The sequence below is a fragment of the Tachypleus tridentatus genome, chromosome 11 (genome assembly GCF_004210375.1).
Source record: "Tachypleus tridentatus isolate NWPU-2018 chromosome 11, ASM421037v1, whole genome shotgun sequence".
In the NCBI taxonomy this organism is placed as follows: Eukaryota; Metazoa; Arthropoda; class Merostomata; order Xiphosura; family Limulidae; genus Tachypleus; species Tachypleus tridentatus.
Genome location: NC_134835.1, coordinates 90,895,741 through 90,917,223, shown reverse-complemented (window position 1 = coordinate 90,917,223; position 21,483 = coordinate 90,895,741). Strand labels below are relative to the sequence as shown.

The 21,483-nt window shown below is 29.9% G+C and overlaps 1 protein-coding gene across 1 annotated transcript in view; it reads left to right on the top strand.

Annotated features, from left to right (window-relative positions):
• Hel89B (histone acetyltransferase 1) overlaps positions 1 to 21,483 on the top strand; it is a 119,354-nt gene that overhangs the window by 28,670 nt on the left and 69,201 nt on the right. The window contains exons 4-13 of the mRNA XM_076468556.1: positions 119 to 236; positions 2,994 to 3,131; positions 4,310 to 4,470; positions 5,213 to 5,355; positions 5,843 to 5,972; positions 9,277 to 9,435; positions 11,691 to 11,786; positions 13,451 to 13,627; positions 18,557 to 18,697; positions 20,665 to 20,786. Coding sequence (XP_076324671.1) covers positions 119 to 236; positions 2,994 to 3,131; positions 4,310 to 4,470; positions 5,213 to 5,355; positions 5,843 to 5,972; positions 9,277 to 9,435; positions 11,691 to 11,786; positions 13,451 to 13,627; positions 18,557 to 18,697; positions 20,665 to 20,786 — 1,385 coding nt within the window. The remainder of the gene's footprint in view (positions 1 to 118; positions 237 to 2,993; positions 3,132 to 4,309; positions 4,471 to 5,212; positions 5,356 to 5,842; positions 5,973 to 9,276; positions 9,436 to 11,690; positions 11,787 to 13,450; positions 13,628 to 18,556; positions 18,698 to 20,664; positions 20,787 to 21,483) is intronic.

Here is a 21,483-nt window from a genome sequence, read left to right as displayed (position 1 = left end):
AACATTGTACATTATGGTTAGTTTGTATAATCATATTGTTTACATTTGATATCTCTAAGAATATTTGGGAATTATTCTGGATGTTTTAGTTGTTAAGTCATTTTTTAAATTACCTTAGGTTAGAAGCTACCTCCTTAGTAATTCCTGGGATACTCGTATTGCTGCAGGTCAAGCAGTAGAAGCCATTGTTAAAAATGTTCCTCAATGGGACCCAACTGGTATTCCTATAAAAACAGGTAAGGTTCTTGTTGTAGTGATTCTTTGTGTGTATGTGTCTATCTATCTATCTATATATATATATATATATATATTTACACACACACACCCATTTCTCTTAACTTTATGTGCTCGATTGATGTGACTGACTATGTGACCACTCTTTACTTGTTTCAAATCGTTTTAGATTGAAATACTTCTAACTTTCAGAACAGCATGTATATCTTCACAAAATTTGGCAGTCTTTCAGTTAATATTATTACGAAAGAATTATCTTTTTTAGTTAAGTATTTTTAATGAAATAAAGATTAGTCCATGAACATATTGAGTATTTGTTTTGAATATTGCATGTTAAAATTTAAAATAGTTTTCCTAATCTCAAACGTTTAAAATTTCATTTGTGTAATCCCTAAAGCCTCTTAAATGCATTTCACACTTTTTTAAAGTAAAACTTTATATTTTTCTGTTATTTTTCTCTACACTATATTAAAACAGAATTGGCCAGTTTGACCAATCTTGTACATCTACCAAAAACAAAAATTGAAATAAATCTAAAGTACTCCTTTTTTCTTTTTATTTGTAACATGAAAGTGCACTTGTTTATCCTAAGTAACTCTAAGTTTGTAACAGTATACATCTAATTAGAATTAAATTTTAATGTTCTATTGCTCTTTGAACCAAGTCTGACTACTGTCTGCACTATAAGTTGTGAATCACTGAGGAGGAATGTGCAACTCGCATTATGATCATGAATTACATTACCCATGAGCTACTATGAAATGTGTGTGCCTTGTGAAAAATATTAAATATTATTATTCATTATATCTTGTCTAATTTTAACTAAACTAAATGATTCCTATCTTTACATTTTAGTCACTTTTATAATTACATATGAAGAATAAACATAAAAAGCAAGAAATAAAATACTTAGCAATCTTTTCTCTTGATGTCATTAGTCAAAAAGTTAATTTTAATGTTTTATACTGATGATAGTAATGCTTTTAATAATGTTTATTTAATTAAATAATGCAACAAACAATATACTAATAATGTGCAAAAAGTAGACAAATTCTCTTACTTCTCAAATTTTTTCTTGCTATCTAATTATGTAACATGTTACAAATTCATTAGTTAGTTATTACATTTCTCACAGGAACAGTGTTGGTACTCTGAATGAAATTGACATTCAACCATTCAGAACATAATGTTATGCAATACTTCATTTGATAGATGAAAACTTTGACTTTCTATTGGTTATAGGTAATGTATAATTAAACATAAGAAAGAACTTTTAATGAATCATGAAAGATATGTGAGAGGTAGGTGTAGCAAGAGAGCTCTGTAATCAAACAAAAGTAAAGGCTATAAGCAGTATGGTTTGTCTGAGCAATGAAGATTTTATAGTAAGTCATTGGTATTCAGTTTGTTACTCTTTGAGGGTAATTGGATAAAATAGCGAAAATGACATGCTGAGAGAAAATGTGTTGTGTGTTACTCTAGGAGGAATTTGGGATTTTTTAAAATATTGCCTTATAAAATTAAGAACTTAAAACTTGTATATTATTAAAATAAGAAATATTATCTTAGGTATTATGCAATTGTAATTGGTATAACATTAACAAAAAGTAGTTTGATAAAATGTATTTTAATGGAGCACATTGAAACCTTGTGTCATGTGTAGTAAAGGAGATCCATACTAAAACCTTGTATCATGTAGTAATGGATACCCATACTAAAACCTTGTGTCATGTAATAAAGGATACCTGTACTGAAATCTTGTGTCACGTGTAGTAAAGGATACCTGTACTAAAAGTTCTTACTAAAAAAATTATAACTTTTTTAGTTGGAAATGAATTTGATTTTCCATTTTCAATGCTTTTCTCACTTTTCATTTATTAAGAGAAATGGAAATTTGTGTAAAGTCAGTAACTTGAAGCTTGAATTGTAATTTTCTTCATAAAATAATGTCTTCGTTACAAAGTGGAGCATTGTTTTGTATCAGTTTCAAGTTTAAATTTACAGCTTGAGATATGAAATAATGTCTAGCTTAACAATTTAATGCAAAGAAAAAATATTGTTTCTGTACATCAGCATTAATTATTTGCTGTAACAATCCTAACATTTAAGACAGTTCATTCTTTCCCAGTTTAAGCTAGGGTGACATGAACTGATTTTTAGATAATTTTGTACATCATGCTTTATATTAATTGAATTTTGGATTCTATGAACATATCTGGTAACTTAGTAGTAGTTCTAATCAATTCTTCTTGGAATTGAGATGCAATTAAAACTTTAGAATGGTATGTGGTGTATTCTGAAAATTACCTATTATTAACTTTAAATGCTAAAAAATAACTGGGCTCATAAACCAGGAGATGTGATACTTTAGTTGAGAAATGTATGTGGATATCAAGAAAATAATATGAAATTGCACATAATTTAAATTTCAAATTTTTAGAAACACAGTTTAGGTTTATAATATTTTGAATGACATTATCATATTTCAGCATAAAAACATGTTTATTATGTTGAATTACAAGTAAGCAAACTGTTAAATAATGAGGTTATTCAGTTTAATATTCTATGTATCGGTGTTATAAATGTTGAGGTAACATGGAAACTGAAGTTGACAGTTGATTACAAGTTTAAACAAGTAATGAAAAAGTATAAATATCTTCAACAAATTTGCAAGTCAGTTAGTAACAATTGTATTTTCTATGTAATTTACTAACCAAAACTGAAACCCTGTAAGTGTATTGTTCTGTATATTTCCACAGAGGAAGGTGAATCTTCTGCTACTATTAACTGGAGAGGCCACATGACCTTTTCAAAGTTTGACATCAACAAAGTTATTCAGCATGGAGGTCATCTTTTGGCTTCAGAAGGCAAAGAATACGAATTAGACGAAACAACAGGTATTGATTTGAAATTGGAAGAATAACTTCAAAATACAGAAATAAATATTATACAAAGTAATTTAATTCGAATTATGAAATGAATTCTGTCCAAAAATACTTTATTTTTAGATTGAATTTTGAAATTACAAAATTGCTCGAGGAATAAAATATTTTTTATAGTACATTAACATATAATCTTTAAACAAATGGAAAAAGTACGTTTTAAGTTTATTGTCATTTTCTGCACACACAAAGAATACATCCTGAGTACTGTTTTCTGTGTGAGATGGTGCTGAATTTTTTTTATTTCAAATTATAAGATGTATGCAAGATACTGAATAATTGCCTATATGTATATATGGTGTATTCAATACTTCCTGATTCTTTAACCCTTTTATTGTCATACTCTTAAATCCATAATCAAAGAAACTATATGTTTTGTAAAATTTAGATTAATAATCTCAGTTTTGCTGTATTAAATTTGCCTGTGTCATTTCTAATGAAACCTTCTGTTTTCCCTCAGTACTTTAATATTTAAATTCTTTTGGTTTGTTGTGCTTTTTCAGTTCATTTTGGTTACAAAAAAAGGTTTGAGAAAAATTATTTGATTTTATATGAATATGCATCACAAAGTGGCCATTTTGGGTAACATTTTGTTATATTAAATTGCACCCAGAAGTAGTTTTTATACTTGTTATATGCTCAATTGGCAGAGTGTTTAGGAATGTTTACTGAAATAGATTATTATATTTAAATAGTGGTAATTGATAGTTTGAGACTGTGTATGCAAGGCTAATCAGGGTTTCTTTATATCTGGTGAATTTATGGTTGTACCAATGTAGTAATTGGTATTTCATTTGTGTGATCTTAATATGTAGGAAAAAAAATATATATATATGTAAGAAAGCTCATAATTTATATGCTGAAAATAAAATAATTTCTGAAGTTATTTGATTTATGTATGATAGTTTAGGTACTACTGGAAAAGTTTCACTGACTTAGAAGCAGTACATTGAGTAAAGGAAATATATTTATTCAACATTGTAAACATTATTATTCTAGTTATCAGAGGGTTATTATTTCAAAATTTTCTCTTGGATTATGTATACAAGTTTACTTTTCATATGAAGTTCACTGTACAGCATGTTTCAGAAAACATTTGCTTAAGTTTTAATTGCATGTTTTAATATTATTAGGTGTGAACTCTAAAGAGAAAGTTGCACTGGAACGTCAACTGTTGAATAAAAGATTGGGCCTGGATATAGCTGAGCGAATGGGATTAGACACAAATGATATATTCTCAAATGATGATCTTCAGCTTATTGCTAAAGCAGAAAAGAATGGAGATGCAAAGAAGGTTTGTTTGACAATAGAGCTTATCATTATAAATAACATCTGCTTTTTTTACTTCTGCTGACCTACTTAGTTTGATAAATTTATAGTTATGAAGAGCAACCTACACTATTTAAACGAAATAGAATAAAATTGCCAAGTACACATGTATAAGATTGATAATGTAACACATTTATTGTGCTTTAACTTCACATACACTTTATTAAAAATTAGGCTGGATGTGGCTTAGTGGTTAATATACTGGGCCACAGATCAAAGACTACACTTTGAGATGTGACCTTATTGAACTCACATCACACTTTCAGGTTTGGGCATGATATAAAAGTTGCATTCAATTTCTTTAATTCAGTTAACTAACTGGACAAAATCATTGTGGCATTAGGTATTAATTAATGGTTGTTTTGGTTCAAAATTAAGGACAGTTAACTTGAAACCTTGGGATACTTGGTCTACATGTACTTAAGGTTGAAATTCCAATTCCATTAGAAGATAATTATCTATTTTGCATTGTGATTATAATGCAAGCTAAATCAACTATTCACAGCTTTTTGAAACTAATAATTGTTTTATGTTTAACTTTTCTGTGCACATTTTACTTATACCTACTCCAGCTTGTGTTCTGTATTCTAATTCAATGAATATTAAGAAAATGAAATGAGAATTTTTCAAATATCTTTTCAGAATTATACTTATCACCACATATAGAATATTTTGGTTAGTTTTCTTCTCTTTTCTTTCAACCTTAGGACTTGTCCGAAGTTTTTGAAACAGAACTGTCACAAGTCACTCCAAACCTAGGTGATAAAGACATTAGTAAAATTAGCAAAAGACGATCTCGTTTGTTGGCTAAGCAAAAATCTAAGGAATCCCCAGATTATGTTTCCCAGAGGTTTGTTCTATACTCTTTATTTTCTTAAAATTAGTTGTTTTATGTATTGGTAACGTAAAGGGTCTTTTAATGCAGAAATGTTAGGATGGAAAATATTGTACATAGAGAAAGCCAAATAATTTTACTTTGGAACATATGTAGTTTATTTTTAGTTGTTTATATAGAGACAAGATTACGTAAATAAATTTTGAATACAATTTTGGTAATATCCATTTTCAGCTTTTGTCTTACAATAGTAGTGTCTAGTGGTAAGAAGATTATGCATTAAAAATTTTCATTTTTATGTTTTTATTTTGTTAATTGACAAAAAGGGATAACATTTTCAAAATTCTATAACTAGTGAATTCTCTAAGTTGAAAATTAAATAACTAATCTTTGGTGGGCTTCATATACCATTGTCTTAAGTTGATAACATTTATAACTCTCAAGCAATAAGTGTAAAAAGAAAAATGATATATTAGGTTTAATGATATATTTGTGTTTTTAGTTTTGACAAAGATGGTGAGCCACAAGTTAAGAAACCTAGAAAAACCACTACTGTTCTTGTTGAACAACCATCTACAGAAGATACACTTCTTCTTGACAGTGTTCCTGATAATGAAAGTCTATGGGAAGAGGTATTTCACATGTAATTATTCTTCATTGAGGATATTTTATGTAACTAAACCTCATATATGCCTGATAGAGTAGTTCCCAAGTTTTTCATTTCCATTGTCTCATTCCACCAACAAATTGTTTTAATCAGAAAAAAAAATTCTCCATGCAAAATCTGAGATTGATTGATTGAATATTTAGGAATGCCTTCAAGAGGCTTCTTTTCATTTCTCTCTAAAGAAAATACAGCTGCCTGTAGTCTGACTGTCAGTGTTAAATGTTATTTTCTTATTATTATCTTGGCTCATTTCTATAATTCCATATTTTATTTTACAAATGTTGTATATTATAAAAACTTAATCTATGTTGCATGTAATTAAGACTAGCTAAACAATACATACAAGTAGCTATTGCACATATAAAATTTATTGTGATCATACACTTAAAGCCTATTAAAATTATTCTGAGCAAATCAGAAACTCAATCCTAATAAAACAGGAAAACTAAAAAACAATTCTTACTCCACGTTGAAGAATCACACAGCAATAAGTTTTTTAGACTGCAAGAATTTAACAATTGAAAAAAATTTTTTTTGTTCATTATGTAACATTTAATTTTATAGATAAACATCTCTTTCGTAAAACATTTTTTGCTTATTCTTTACTATATTATTTTGAAATAAAGGCATTTTATTCTTGCAACAGAGCATTTTTAATAAATCAGGTTCCTTGGAGCATATCTAAATAAACTACAATTTTATAAGGCATTTTATTTTAAATGGGAATGAATTGACAAGAAAAATAATCAAATATATACATCTATATTGGTGTATCTAAGCCATGGTAATAATATTTTTTTCTTTCTTGGAAAAGTCTTATGGTAAGAGAATAAGCAAGTCGTGTTTTACACTAAAATCAACAATTTGAGGATTTTGGAAACTTGTAAATGAACTATAATTATATTCTATCCCCTTTCTTTGAAATGAATGGTGAGAGTTTTGTAGAATTTAGTCATTATGCTTTCCAGTGAAAAGAAAAATGTAAAAGAATTTCTAATTTTGATCCAAAAACAAATAGAAATGCATCATAAGAATAAACTTGCAGTAATAGTTAACTAATTTGTCATGAAGTGCATTTGGTGATAAGTTAATAGCCAAAAGCTAGTTGGTTCATTTAACAATATATACATTGAGGTCTGAAACATTTTTATTTAAAAACCTCTCCTGTAATGAAATTGAGAGAATAAATAGAATTCAAGATTCTTCTGGTTTCTCATTTGTCAATACTCAATATATACATTGAGGTCTGAAACATTTTTATTTAAAAACCTCTCCTGTAATGAAATTGAGAGAAAAATAGAATTCAAGATTCTTCTGGTTTCTCATTTGTCTTTAACCAGTTATTATTCAACATGTTTTTATCATGTTGCATTGAAAGTTAAAATACTGAAGCAATACTTAACATAGTATATAGTAAAAACAGCTCTCTTAATAAACCCTTTGAAACAAAATTTTAATATGATTGAAATAAAATGAAAATATGGACATTTATTTGTATATTTAACATTTTTGCTAGTTGTTGCCTTGTTAGTAAAACCAGAATTGTACTAAAGAAAGTAAATATTACTTATATGCTTTCCTGTTAGTAGTGAAAACATATTTGTTGTAATTATAAACTGCTACTCAATTAAGATTGTTTTTCATAATTTTACAATAACTCAAGTTTCATATTGTAAATGTGTAACTTAACAAAACAGCTGTAGTGTTGGTATAATATATTAGGTTTGTGGTACTGTACCTTAAAACAACTTTAATTAATACCAAAACATATTTTTTACTTCAGTTAGAAAGTGTACTTTATATAGTTGTCTTGTAATCATTTTAGAATATTTTAATCTTGTCAGTGTAACAGTAGTGAAATCAGTTTATGTTAATAATTATTAGCATTTGATTGAAAATATTTCTCATTGTTTTGGTACATGTGTAAGAAAAGCTATTAAGGTGATCAGGATATTATAATTTAAAAAGTAATAATTCTGTGTAAATACTGATTGAAATCTAGGTTTACCTAGGCTGTACACATTAGTAGATATTGTAGAGTTTGTGTATTCATTTTATTTAAAGTTGAAATATTGCACATAAAGGATTTTTAATCACTTAACATTTCATCCACATGTTTAGTACTGCAAGTGTGTTGCTGATGCCACATAGTTATTTAATTGACTGAAAAACAATTTATAAAAAGTACTAAAAACTTGAACAATTCAGAATTTTTTCTAATAATATAAATTATTAGTATGAGTAAACAAGTTTGTTGTATGAAATTTAACTGTTTCATGTATTTAGTAACTTTTAGATGCTTTGTGTGGTTCTCTATGCTGTTTAGAGTAAAGGTGATACAATATCTCATTCCTGCACAACAATAACATATTCTATGCTTCATAATTTGTATATAACTAATGCCATTTTTTGACTGATTAAAAACTAGTTAATGTCCTAATTTTCAAGAAATGGTCTGTTTGTGTTAAAGAATTTGCTTGGGAAAAATTAATTGAAAGTTCTAAGTTTAATCTAAAGCTGGAATGAATTTAAAAAGTGCTAAATGTCATTGACCAGCATGAAGAAGAAAGAGAGTCAGTGGTTTGATTAAAAACAAATTTATAAGAAACTAGAAGTAACATTTTTTGGCGGGAGTAAACCACAAGCAGTGAAGTCATGACTCAGAGAATTAATATAAAATAATTGATTTTCCAAGAAAAGTTATATGCAAAATATGCAACAGGTTTCTACATTATGCTTTATGGGGGTTGCTCTACCATTTTTCATATGGAACAACTAAAAACCACAAATTACTATTAAATGACTAACTGCATTTGACAAGTATACTGTAAAGTTTAGGGGCATCATATCTGTAAAATATATATAAAAAAAAATAAAACACTGGAGAAGGAACTGAAAGCTTCTAATTTTCAGACTTTTCTTGGAAGAAAATGTCCCTGAACTCTCCTTTAACATACTGAACATTGGCCTCAAAATATTCTACTCTTTCCTTTGCCTATGTTCATGCATCAATAAGTAAAATCTGTACTTCTGAAAATTTTAAAAAATCACTTCTTTTTTTTTTTAATGATGGTTTCACTTTTTTATAAATATGCACATATCAAAATGGTTCTGAAATTGTTAAACCCACATTTATGTAATGTGGCAAAGAGTAGCAGTTAATTTTATTTATTAGTAGTTTTAATTTTGTATAAATTACATTTTACTATAATTTTGTTAGCAATTGAAATATGTTATCTTATTAAAATGATATTTTTTAATTTTTATAGTCTAAGGAATGGCCATTGGAATCATTTTGTGATGAGATCATGCAGGACTTATTTAGTCCTTCATGGGAAGAACGGCATGGTGCTGCCATAGCATTGAGAGAGATAGTAAAAATTCATGGCAAAGGAGCTGGCAAAACTGTTGATACACCCTCAAACCAGGTACATCTAAATTTTAACACCTTTGAGTAATTACTTTCTTGAGAAATTGAAGTTACCATTAGATTATTAGTGTAGTGTAGTCAGTTTTACTGAGTGTGAACATTTTGAAGAATCATGTTTACTTTCCAACTTTGAAACCAAATTTAACAACAACTAAAAACAAGAAAGAGACAATATTTTGCCAAAGTGTGACAACCTTTGTACAGTGCTACTTGGGAATGTCTTCATTGCAGTGCACTTCAGAAAGAGAGAAAATATGAAACATACAAGTAAACACATAAATTGTGAAGGCTTGTAGTGTCAATTAACAGATTATTCATCTGCTGAGATAAAAGGCAGTAACTAATATATTCTGGTTCTTTTCCTGTTTTATCTTATAAAAACAAATTAATAACTTCTGATTGAAGTTATTGCCCACTAGAACTAAAAATACTTACATAGTCATGATCATAGTTAATTAAATGTATTGTTCAAATTATATTACTTATAATAATTACAACAGTGTTTCAGTAGTTGTGTACTCTTGGGGTTAATGATATTTTTTGACATAAATCTAATATTTTGTGAGAAGCGGTGTATTCTGGCCAGTGGCTTTGGTTTATCACACTTACATATATTCTATATACATCTTGTATAACAGTAATCAAAATATATAGAACTATCCATAATCACCGTGGAAAATGTATAACTAAAAATAAATTAGCACTTGGCATACCAAATAACACTAAATTAGCTCTGTCTGGCATTTACTACCCTATGTTGCACTGCACTCATAAACAGTGTACTTTCTAGGTGTTTAACACACACAGATAGGCTGAACTGTTATCACTGCACTGATCACTGTGGATGACACTTATAATCAGTACTCACGCAGTCACTGTGGTCAATGGTGGTTATATCTCATCACTGCTTTTTCAAAACTTTGGTAATTATATATTTGTGCTAGTAATGGATGAGGTTGAAATATTTTTATATTGAATAAAATAGTATTTTTTAAAATTCTACTAAGGCTGGTTTACCATTGATAAACAAGGTTAATACAAAAATATGCCACTTCTAGTAAGGTTTGAATAGCTTAGAAGATTTAAGGTAGTTTTAAATCAGCATACTCAGATAATGCAGAATAATCATTATAGTGCATAATAAATTGAAAAAGGCTAACTTAGTAGATTTATTAGGTTAGTAAACTAAACTATCAGTATGTTTGGTATCCTTTTTTTATACCAAAAATGGTATGTTCTATGGAGAGGTACTTCTGGATTTACATTTTATTATGAGTTTGATATTCAAAATTTATTTTAAGTTGATAATTAAATTTTAGTTTATTTGTGTATGTGTTTTGAGCAGAAATACTGTACACAGTATTCAGTTTCACTAATTATACCAAACTAGTTTAAGAAAGACTTGGTAATTCATCTTTTGACAGCATTTAGCCACAGTATCCAGACAAGAATACAAGCACATTTGTAAAGTATCATCCTTGTTCTCTAATCTAATTTATTAGCAAAAATCTGCTTTAATTAATTTTTTGTAAGCATAATACTTGACCAGAGTTGTTTCGGTTTCTCAGAAGTTGATAACCTGTGCTTAAGTGTCTGTAGTTAACAGGTGTATTAGCTAAACATGTAGTTTTAATATAATACTAATTATTAAAAATCAAAGTAGTATCAGTAATTATATTTTATATATATATATATTTTAAACATAGATAATAATGTTGGTTCTTGCACCTGATATTACTTAATACACTATTAGATAAAGCATAGTTAACCAGTGATAAAATGTGTAGTTTCTGCAGATAAAGAGAATATAATATATTTTAATGACATATTTTTAATTTGACACATTTAAAATACTAATTAACAGCTTGAGTTCTACTTCATTTGTTTCACCAATTGTGAGTGTTGTTTAATTGTTGATAAAGAAAACTTAAATATAGTCATTATGCTATTGGTTTCTTTTTCTATATTGATATATAGCATGTTTTTTCTTGTCACAGGAAACTTTTGGACAATTATTTCATTAGTCTATGCAAGAAACAAAACTTTGCTATTCGTATAAAATTATAATTCTTTATTTTTATTACCACACTGGTCAGATGATAACAGGTAATTATAAAATGTTATAACACTTAGTTTATCTTAAGGGCTGCAATACTTTCAAAAGCTGTGTTAAAATTTCATATTACTTTAACCTAAAGAGCATTTGATACATTTCCACCACTCTTTAAACAACTTGGTTATTTTATCTTTCAGATGGAGTTAGTAAATCAACTGTGGCTTGAAGATTTGGCACTAAGATTGTTGTGTGTCCTAGCCTTAGATAAGTTTGGTGACTTCATTTCTGATCAAGTAAGCAATTTATATGTATATATGTCTGACAAGAAAAAAAATAAAGAACAGAGAAATACACAAATGTAAAATATATTAAAAGACAAGGTTAAAAAATGTGAAATTAACCAGGAGAAAATAAGTACAGTTTGCATACAATCCTGATAATGCTTGCAAGATAGATATGTTTCTCTAAAGATATGAGTAGATAATAAATGTACAGTACAATATGTTATAAAATAATTTTATTAATTCATTGTACATTTAGTTATTTTTTTGTTCTGTATCTCTGTACCAATATTCAAGTAAATTTCACTATAGCTTTGGGTTGCATGCTTACATTATTGTCATTTGGAATTTTTAAGTTTTTTATTATTATTTTGAAACAATGCAAACTATTGTTCATATGATCTTGCTCCTCTCTCTCTCTCTCTAAATTATTCTATAGTACAAATTTAAATTTATATAACTTGTTAGTCATTGTGAGTCTAGCAGTATAAACAGAAAATTGAGAGTTTATGGTTATTTCTTCATCATACTCTGGTAAATTTACTCAATTGTGAGCAAAATTACAAGCAGTTAAAGAAATCCAGAATCTCTGCCTCTATAATTTATCTGCAAAAACATGTTATAGGAAGCAATCTTAACTTGTAAGGACAGTTTTTACAAGTTTCTTGATTTTCTGGAAATAATAAGATATACATTGTTTGTTTTTTTGTTTTTGTCAAATTCATATCCATTCTCTATTCTATCTCCTGAAAAAAATACACATTCAACAAATAAAAGGTCTGTTTGCTTTCATTTAATAACTTGCATGAAGTTCTGCAAAGTGTGCAAACACCTACTGTAATCATAAATATTCATCATCAGGTATGGCTGTTAAATCACATAATCATGAACCATGATAGGGATTGCAAGGAATTGCACAAAATCCCAATATAATTTATAGGTAAAAAAGTACCTTGAACAGTAAAATTTCATTTTCATCAACACTTTAAAGCATTTACTATTGATTGCTAAAACTGTACACACACAAAATGCACACAAAAAAAAAAAATGTTGCAAGGAAAAGAAAAATCTGCTGAAAGTGGCTCATTTGTAATTTTTCTTCTTATTATTACTTTCTTGCCAACCTACAACAAAAATGGTTTGGTATACTGCACCCAAAACTTTTGTAGAATACCTAATAAGGCAGTGAAGGTTGTGGGGCATTGAAAAGTTAATTTGTTTCTTCCTTATTTTACATAAGCCAAAGACATCATATTTCAAGAATCATATCAGCCAACTCAACAGTTAGTGGAATTTGTTAATTAATTACTTGATTACATTTAACTAATTAATTATTCTCAAGTGACAAGATGGTTGTAAAAATAAAAAAAGTGAAAGTTGTGGAACACAAACTTTGATCAGATAATCATTTTTGTGACATAATTGGTTATTTTATGTGATATTAAATTTTATAATCTATGCTAACACTTTATAAACTTAACCATCCAACTCTAGTTGTACTGTGTCTTAAAATCATGTAATAAAGGGAAAAAAAAAATCCTTCAACAGAAATATTTTAGAAATGTATCTCATTTATCTAAGAAAGGCTTTTTTTTTTACTTTAAAGACTGAAAATGCTTCACAAGGAATCTCCAGTAATGGCTAACAATAATGTAATTTCTCATTCTGTGTTATAGGTTGTGGCTCCTGTGCGAGAAACCTGTGCCCAGGCATTAGGTTCAGTTCTAAATTTAATGTGGCAATCTAGAGTAGAAGGGGTGCTACATATTGTTCTTCAGTTGATGGGGCACGAGGAATGGGAAGCTAGGCACGGAGGATTGCTGGTTCTCAAATACTTGTTAGCTATTCGACAAGTAAGTTAAATAATTCTTATACGTAATTTTTATTTTTAAAAAATGTTTCATTGAAAATAATTTGATTTTCTCCTCAACTGTTAAAAATTATTTCTTAGGCATTAGTTATAATTATGAATACGTTAAGCTGGCATCCATTGTCATTTAATGTTTATTATACTTTTATGCATTCAGAATAATTGTGATGAAAGCAATTTTTAAATCAAAATGCTTGTCACTGATAAAATGCATCTACGTAAATGAAAGCATTGTATTTTTTAAGTATTTTTATTTTAATGAATTAGTTATGTTTGCTTAATTGATTTCAACATATAGTTATACTTTTCTTACAAACCTCAATGTAAATATTCTGTGTGTTTTTTTAATATGTCAAGTTTTTATACATAAAAACTTCTTTAGTAAGCATTTTGAACATTAAATCACAGTTTTAACTTTCTTGTTAAGTAACTTTGATCTTCTGGTTCTCAAAATGTTACACAGACAACTCTTAAATGGTAAATCCTGCCATTATACATTACTGTGCATAAGAGTTCTTATTTCTCATGCTTTTTATGACAGGAGGATTATTAGATATTTAATAAACTAAGATCAGCTTCTATTGATTTATAAACAATTTTATAAGCTTACATTTAGCCTTGCTCTGTATAAAAAGTAGCAAATTATTATCTCTTGCAGATTTTTTAGTACTAGGAGTTACCATTTTTGTATGTATGTTGTTTTGTTCCTTTACTGAATGGTTTATTTATTCCATCCTTCAGAGCCAAATTAACAAACACAAGATATCTGATCATAGAATGAAAAACATGACAGCTAATATCTTGTAACTGAATGTGTGTATGTTGCTTTTCTTTGCATCGGTAAAACAATTACAGTCTGGGGATATTTTAGTGGAAACAGCCTCATCACAACATTCCAAGCTTCTTTTGAAGTTGAAAGTCATTGGGGATATACCCATTTAAGTTACTCCTCATTTTACTTTGAATTTCTCCAGAGGAGTTATAGTTGAGAAGGATTTAAAGACCATTCCAGAGTCTGAGGTCTTTGCAGGTTTCACCAGCCAAGGTGTTACAGCCATGCTCCAAATTTTTACTTGTAGAGACGAGATTATGGAGCCGACAAATGTTCTAATATTAACATTTTAACAATATTAACAACCCATTCATTCATGTCCTCAATCCCTGGAACATATGTCTACAAACTCTGACCTGCATACTCGATCCAGAGCAGGATCACTAGAGAGTGACTGGTGCACATCCAGTAAAGAAAAAAGCATGTTCACAAGCAGAAGGTCTGTGTGCCAAATTCTCCTCAACAATAAAAAAAAAATGGCCATGCTAATCCAATGGAACTGTCAAAGTTTTCAATCAAATGTGAATGGCATCAAAGATTTGATTGACTTTAATCATTCCATGTGTTTTTCTTTACAGGAAACATTTTTAACACCTACTGATACAGTCAACATTTGACAATACTCTTTATATGGAAATGACAGATCATGTGTAAGACAAGGACCTGGAGGAGTAGCACTGCTCATTGACCACAACATGTGCCCACCCGGTCCTTGCCATTGAATACACCCTTGGAAACTGTAGTCATCCATATCTCATTGGGTTATATCATCACTGTTTGCTCTCTGTATCTTACCCCTGGAAAATATTATGATCAATCAGACCTTGATCCCCTCATTGAGCAACTGCCAACCCCGTTTTTAATTTTGGGGGATCTTAATGGGCATAATTCTCTCTGGTATTGTTCAACAGGGTGTTCGGAAAGTCACTGTGCACTTATATATGTATATGATTACAAAACTGCACAGCAACTTTCTGAACACCTTGTAGTATTGATGTTAGGGGTCGTGCTATAGTTCTGAGACTCAACCTGTCCCTCTTCAGTACTGGCTCTTACACTTATTTTCATGCACCCAGTCAGTCATTTACTGCTATAGATCTTTCTATCTGCTCCCCTTTGCTTTTCACTTGCTTTTCTTGGGAGGTTGACATCAGTCTATAGGGTAGTGATAATTTTTCTATCGTATTAACAGAGATTGGTCATGGTCAGTGCCACCTGACCCCGTGTCCCTCAGTGGAAGTTGGACCAGGCCAACTGGCTCTGTTTCACTGCTATCTTGGAACTTGGCCCTGCCATCTTATGCAATTCATCAACGTTTTATTAAGTGTTTTTTAATGAACCACTGATTCCAGGTCTGTGTGGGCTCAACACTTTCCCGGTTTTTTCCCACAGAAACTTGGAGCCCCTCGGGGCTGTGTTCTGAGTGTCATACTTTTCATTATAAAGATTAATATCATCAGTAAACAGCTACAGTTGCAAATGGTCTTTTCGTTGATGACTTACACATCTTGTGTCAGTCATCAAACATGACTACAAACTGCAATCAATCAAATACTTAAGTGGACCACAGCAAATGGTTTCCAACTTTCTAAAACTGTTTGTGTACATTTCTGCTGCCAGCAGGGTATTTATCCAGATTCAGAAATTCATATTGATGATGCTGTACATCCTGTCATCCCTGAGGCAAAGTTCCTAGATCTTATATTTGACTGTAAATTAAACTTTATTTCCCATATCAAGCAACTTCGTGTCAAATGTATAAGAGCACTGAACATCCTCTGTGTCCTCTCTTCCACCTCTTGGGGAGCAGATTTATACTTCATTTTTAAAATTTATCGTGCCTTTATCAGATCCAAACTTGACTATGGGTCTATGGTTTATGGTTCTGCTAGAACCTTAGCACTGAAAATGCTGGATCCTATACACCATCAGGGGCTTTCGGCTTTGTGCTGGGGTCTTTTGTACTTCTCCAGTCCAGAGTTCGTATGTGGAGTCCCATGAACCCCCTCTATATATTTGCCATTTGCAACTGTCTCTTATTCATGCTTCCAAACTTTGCTCTTTACCACAGCATCCTACTGGGGGTTGTGTTTTACATCCTTAGTAGGCCACACTTTTCTATAATAGAAAATCTACCATTGTTCCTTTTAGCCTTTGTATTCGGGCACAATCAACAAAATTGAATATATTTTTTAATAGCATAGCAGCATCAACAGTTCGGCCTCTTTTACCATGGCTAATACTATCCCCAACTATGACCTATCTTTGAGTCGTCTGAGGAAGGCTGGTACTCTTGATTGGAAATATAACGCTTTTTATTTGTAGAACATCTTTCAAACGATCCATCCATTCCCATATATACGGATGGCTCAAAATCAGGTGTCTCTGTAGATTCTGCCATGGTTTGTTACAGTTTGGTTGTAGCACAGAGAATCCCCTCTATTTTTTCTATATTCATTGCCAAATTGTATGCCATTTTTCTTGCCCTGAATCATATTGAAACTATGCAATATACGAATTGTACGATCTATACTGATTCACTCAGCTGTCACGGCCAGGTGGGTTAAGGCGTTTGAGTCATAATCTGAGGGTCATGGGTTTGAATCCCCTTGCACCAAACATGCTTGCCCTTTCAGCCTTGGGGGCATTATAATGTGACCGTCAATCCCACTATTCATTAGTAAAAGAGTAGCCCAAGAGTTGGCAGTGAGTGGTGATGAGTAGCTGCCTTCCCTCTTGTCTTAAACTGCTAAATTTTGGATGGCGAGTACAGATAGCCCTCGAGTAGCTTTGCGTGAAAATCTCAAACAAACAAATTACTCAGCTGTCTTTTGGTCCTGACATTCTTCCATGCTAGTCACTATTATTATCAGTATCCGAAACAAACTGGTCCATCTCTCTCTATCATCTATCTCTGTCCAATTTTTTCGGATACCAGGTCATCTTTGTATCCGTGGGAATGAGCTTGCTGACAGAGTGGCAAAGTCCATCTGCTCTGGGTCTATCACCCCCATCCCTGTTCCATACATGGACTATGGTCCAGTTATCAAAACCCAACTATACACCAATGGGCAGTCTTAATGGGCAGTTTTAACTTAGTTTTTATTGGGCTATACACTGTTTTAGCATGATTTTTTTTACACATTTTAATTTTATTTTGATCTGAACCCAGGACTGGAAAGGCCAACTTCAGGTGACTGACACCAAGTTTGAACTTAATGCTTCAGTCTTCCTTGCAGGTCTTAATTTTACACATTTTACATATTTTTACCTTTATTTCCATATATCATTATAGTGTACTACATCTTCTTTGTCACGGATAACCTAGTAGCTTTGTGCCAATAAACATGAAATACTTGCCTATCTACCTACTTTTCTTTGCAATAAAAGAAAAGAGCTGCTTCAATAGTGTTGCAATGGTTAAATGAAAATAGATATCATGAATACAAGCATACACTAATTTTTTTTAAGAAGGTGTTTCGTTTTAAGCTGATAAAATGTGACAGTGACTAATGTGAAAAATCTGTCTGCTAAAACTTCTACCAGTAGGTTGTTTTTTATAAGTTTGTGTGTTAGTACGTCAAAATCATAAAGTATTGAGCATGCTTCTAAACCTTTAAATTTATTAAAAAATATTGTTCCCAGTTTCTTTTAAAATTACAGTACTGTCTTGTCATTCCAAGCACTCACTACATGTGTATAGATCACTGAACCTAATTTTATTGATAAAAGCATTGTATCCAAAAAACAAAATACAAAAGATATTGCAGCTTTTTTGGGATGTGTAATGTCAAATAATTTTTGACATTAAACTAATAGAGGTTATACCATGATATGCTGAATAAATTAGTTTTAAAGTTTTATTTGTTTACTAGTATGAAGTATAATGGTTTTTAGGAACTAACAACACACTGTGCTAATTTTATGCAATGTTTTAAAAACTGCTTGTGTAAAATACTTTTCAACTCTGATAAATAGGTCATAAATTACAGTAATATAGTGTATGTAGAAGTATCAGTGTGCAGTTCAGTCACATTAGAAAATGAAAATGTTAACAAAAATCACATTTATTGTCTCTAGGATATGACTTTAAGACTGTTACCTGTAGTGTTCCATCCTGTATTCAAAGGACTTCAAGATCCAGTGGATGATGTCAGTGCTGTTGCTGCTGCTGTCTTTGTTCCTGTTACAGATCAGTTTGTAGAGGCACTGCCTGAAAAAGTATGATTTTTATTTTTCAAACAACAAATTTTAACAGCAGGTAGTTTTATCTTGGAATATGATTACCATTCATAAGAAAAACATAATTTAAAGTTTATTAACCATGTATGTATTCAGTTTTAGCATTTCAGTTTAGGGCTTGTCTTAAAATTTCAGTGATAAAACATACCACATTTATGATTTTAGTGTGCAATTTTGCAAAGTAATGGGAATAAGCCTGTCATTCCACACACATCGCTGACTAAGTCAGTGATAACTATAAACATGTAGTTAAGTATTTAAAAAGAAAAGTATACATCTTTTAAGATTATATTTCTCATAAGACTAATAGTATTGGGTCTCTCATATATTTGTAATATTACATTCTCTATCTTGTCTTTTAGGGATTTTCAAGGATTAGAAGAGTGTGTAATAATAGTATTTTAACCATTTTTATTACACACTTTTAGTTTTTGAAAATTCCTAAGGTATTAGATTATAAATGTAGTGTTAAAAATGTAATAGACCTAATACTTAATAGTCTTATGCTTGTAACAAGTATAATTACTTATCATTGTTTTTCACCATTTTGGAAAAGGCATCTACACCAAGATCTGTTGTTGTTTTTATAGCAAATAGCTTATTATAAATGGTTCTTTGATAACTTCTGTATTTATCAAGTTTCATTTGGCTTGAAGAACTCTAGGTTCAGTGAAACACATTATTAGTAGTGGTCTAAATATTATTATATACTATTTTAATTCTTGTAAGTCTCTAAGGGACGAGACAAAGATTTTGTATTTAAATATATATGTATAATCGACCTAATACTAATGCCTTATGACAAATTTAGTTAATTATAATTGTGCTTGGCCAGCTTAGAAAAAGTATTCACACCAGAACAATTATATATTCTGGTTTCTTTGGTAAATAAATTTTATATGTAAGATTACCAATGCACTTATGCTTTTTTATAGGTATGGGTAATATATATTTAAACTAGTTTGAGTATGTATTCCAAAGTTAGAATTATTAAAATTAGGCTGCCATAGCTTTGTCACATGATTTAAACAAATTTCTCATGTATGTCTGGTAGTTGATACATATAGTGAGATGAAATATTGTTTAGATGTTGAGATGTTTTACTGTATTCAAACTTTTTCTTTTTTTCTAATTAAGATTTTTCTTTTTCTTCTGGTATACATTAAATAAAGTTCACCACCACAAAATTATAAATTCTGATTATGAAGTTACCACACAGCATCCTATACAATATTTGTAATGGTTTTCAAACGAGACCCAAAACTCAGGCACTCCTGAATAGTTCACTGTTCTTCAAAGATACTCAAATTTTGGGTTTGGTTTGAAAACCATTAAAACAATGTAATACTGTTTAAACACTTAAGTATGTGCATTTCTTACATTATGTTTGTCATCAACAAGTTATAATAATGGGTGCTAAATAGATAATTAACTTAAAACCAAATGTAATTCATTTGCTTAAACATTGTCAGATGCACTGCACTTCTAACATACTTTTCACTATGTATTACCACTCAACTGCATTCTGTTCGTGTCACATGTAACTTTTAGTTCATTTTGTGACACAAATTTGTTCAATATGGGTTGATTAAAACAGGGTTGAGTATTAAATAAGTAATGTTTACAAAATATGCTTAGTGACATTTTTACAAAGAGGTTGACTGGCAATAATAACAGAACAAGGCTATAATATTATTGCAATCTAAAATTATCTAGTTTTTTGTCAGGAGGTTCATTGGTAAAAAAAACAGTATTTTACTGAGTTGTGTGTGTATATAATGATTTTTATTCTGTTTTAGTACTTCAGCATAGCAGCTGCTGTTTTAATTGTATATTTTATAAAGAAAATCAAACATGGTAAAAACCATTTACCTTTATCAAGTCTCGATGCTGTGTTTTTTAACACAGTTTTAGACATTTGGTAAGGTTTGTTTTAATAATTTCAGATTCCAGAAGTTATAGCATCTTTATGGGATTCATTACTAGAACTTGATGATTTAACAGCATCAACCAGCAGTATTCTAATGCTGTTATCTGCTCTTCTTTCTCATCCATCAAGAGAAAGCAGGTAATTAGTTGATGGTTAATAAACTGACAAATTGTAATGTATCCTTTGTCACCAGAAACAGTTGCATTTAAAATGCATTCAGTTCAAAAGATTAGCATATGTGTATTTTGTGTATTTTACACACATTAACTGTACATCAAAGAATAAAACTGGACACATGCTTTTGTGACTAAGTTTCCCAGTGTGCAAAATTAAACTTGTTATTTTTGAATAATGTATGGGGTTCAACATATTTTCAAATAGACCCCAAAATATAAACTTTCTTTTTTTCTTTCTTTATACTGGCAACACATTTCTTTGTTTTTAATGTATATAAAGGCCATAAGTAGTAATTTGATGTAATATTTCTACACCTTGTTCTTTTTTCATTTCAGTTAGGTTAATTATGTTATTATTTTAATTTTCTCATACGTAGATGTGTGCAGAATTGCACCACTGAATTAATAGTAGTTATAGAATATGAATTTGTGGTTGTTTTACACATATTTAAAAAAATGGAATTCAGCAGAGTTGAAACTTATTCAATAAAAAACTTGTTTAAGTTCATAAGTAAAAAAACCAAAAATATCTCAAATTTTGATTTTGGTTGATTTCAACCTGAAGCAAATCAAAAATGTTTGTGAAGTACAGCTTATGTCAGCCAAGGCAAATATTTCTTATTGACTGGTTTTGTTTTGGAGTTAATGATATTTGATAC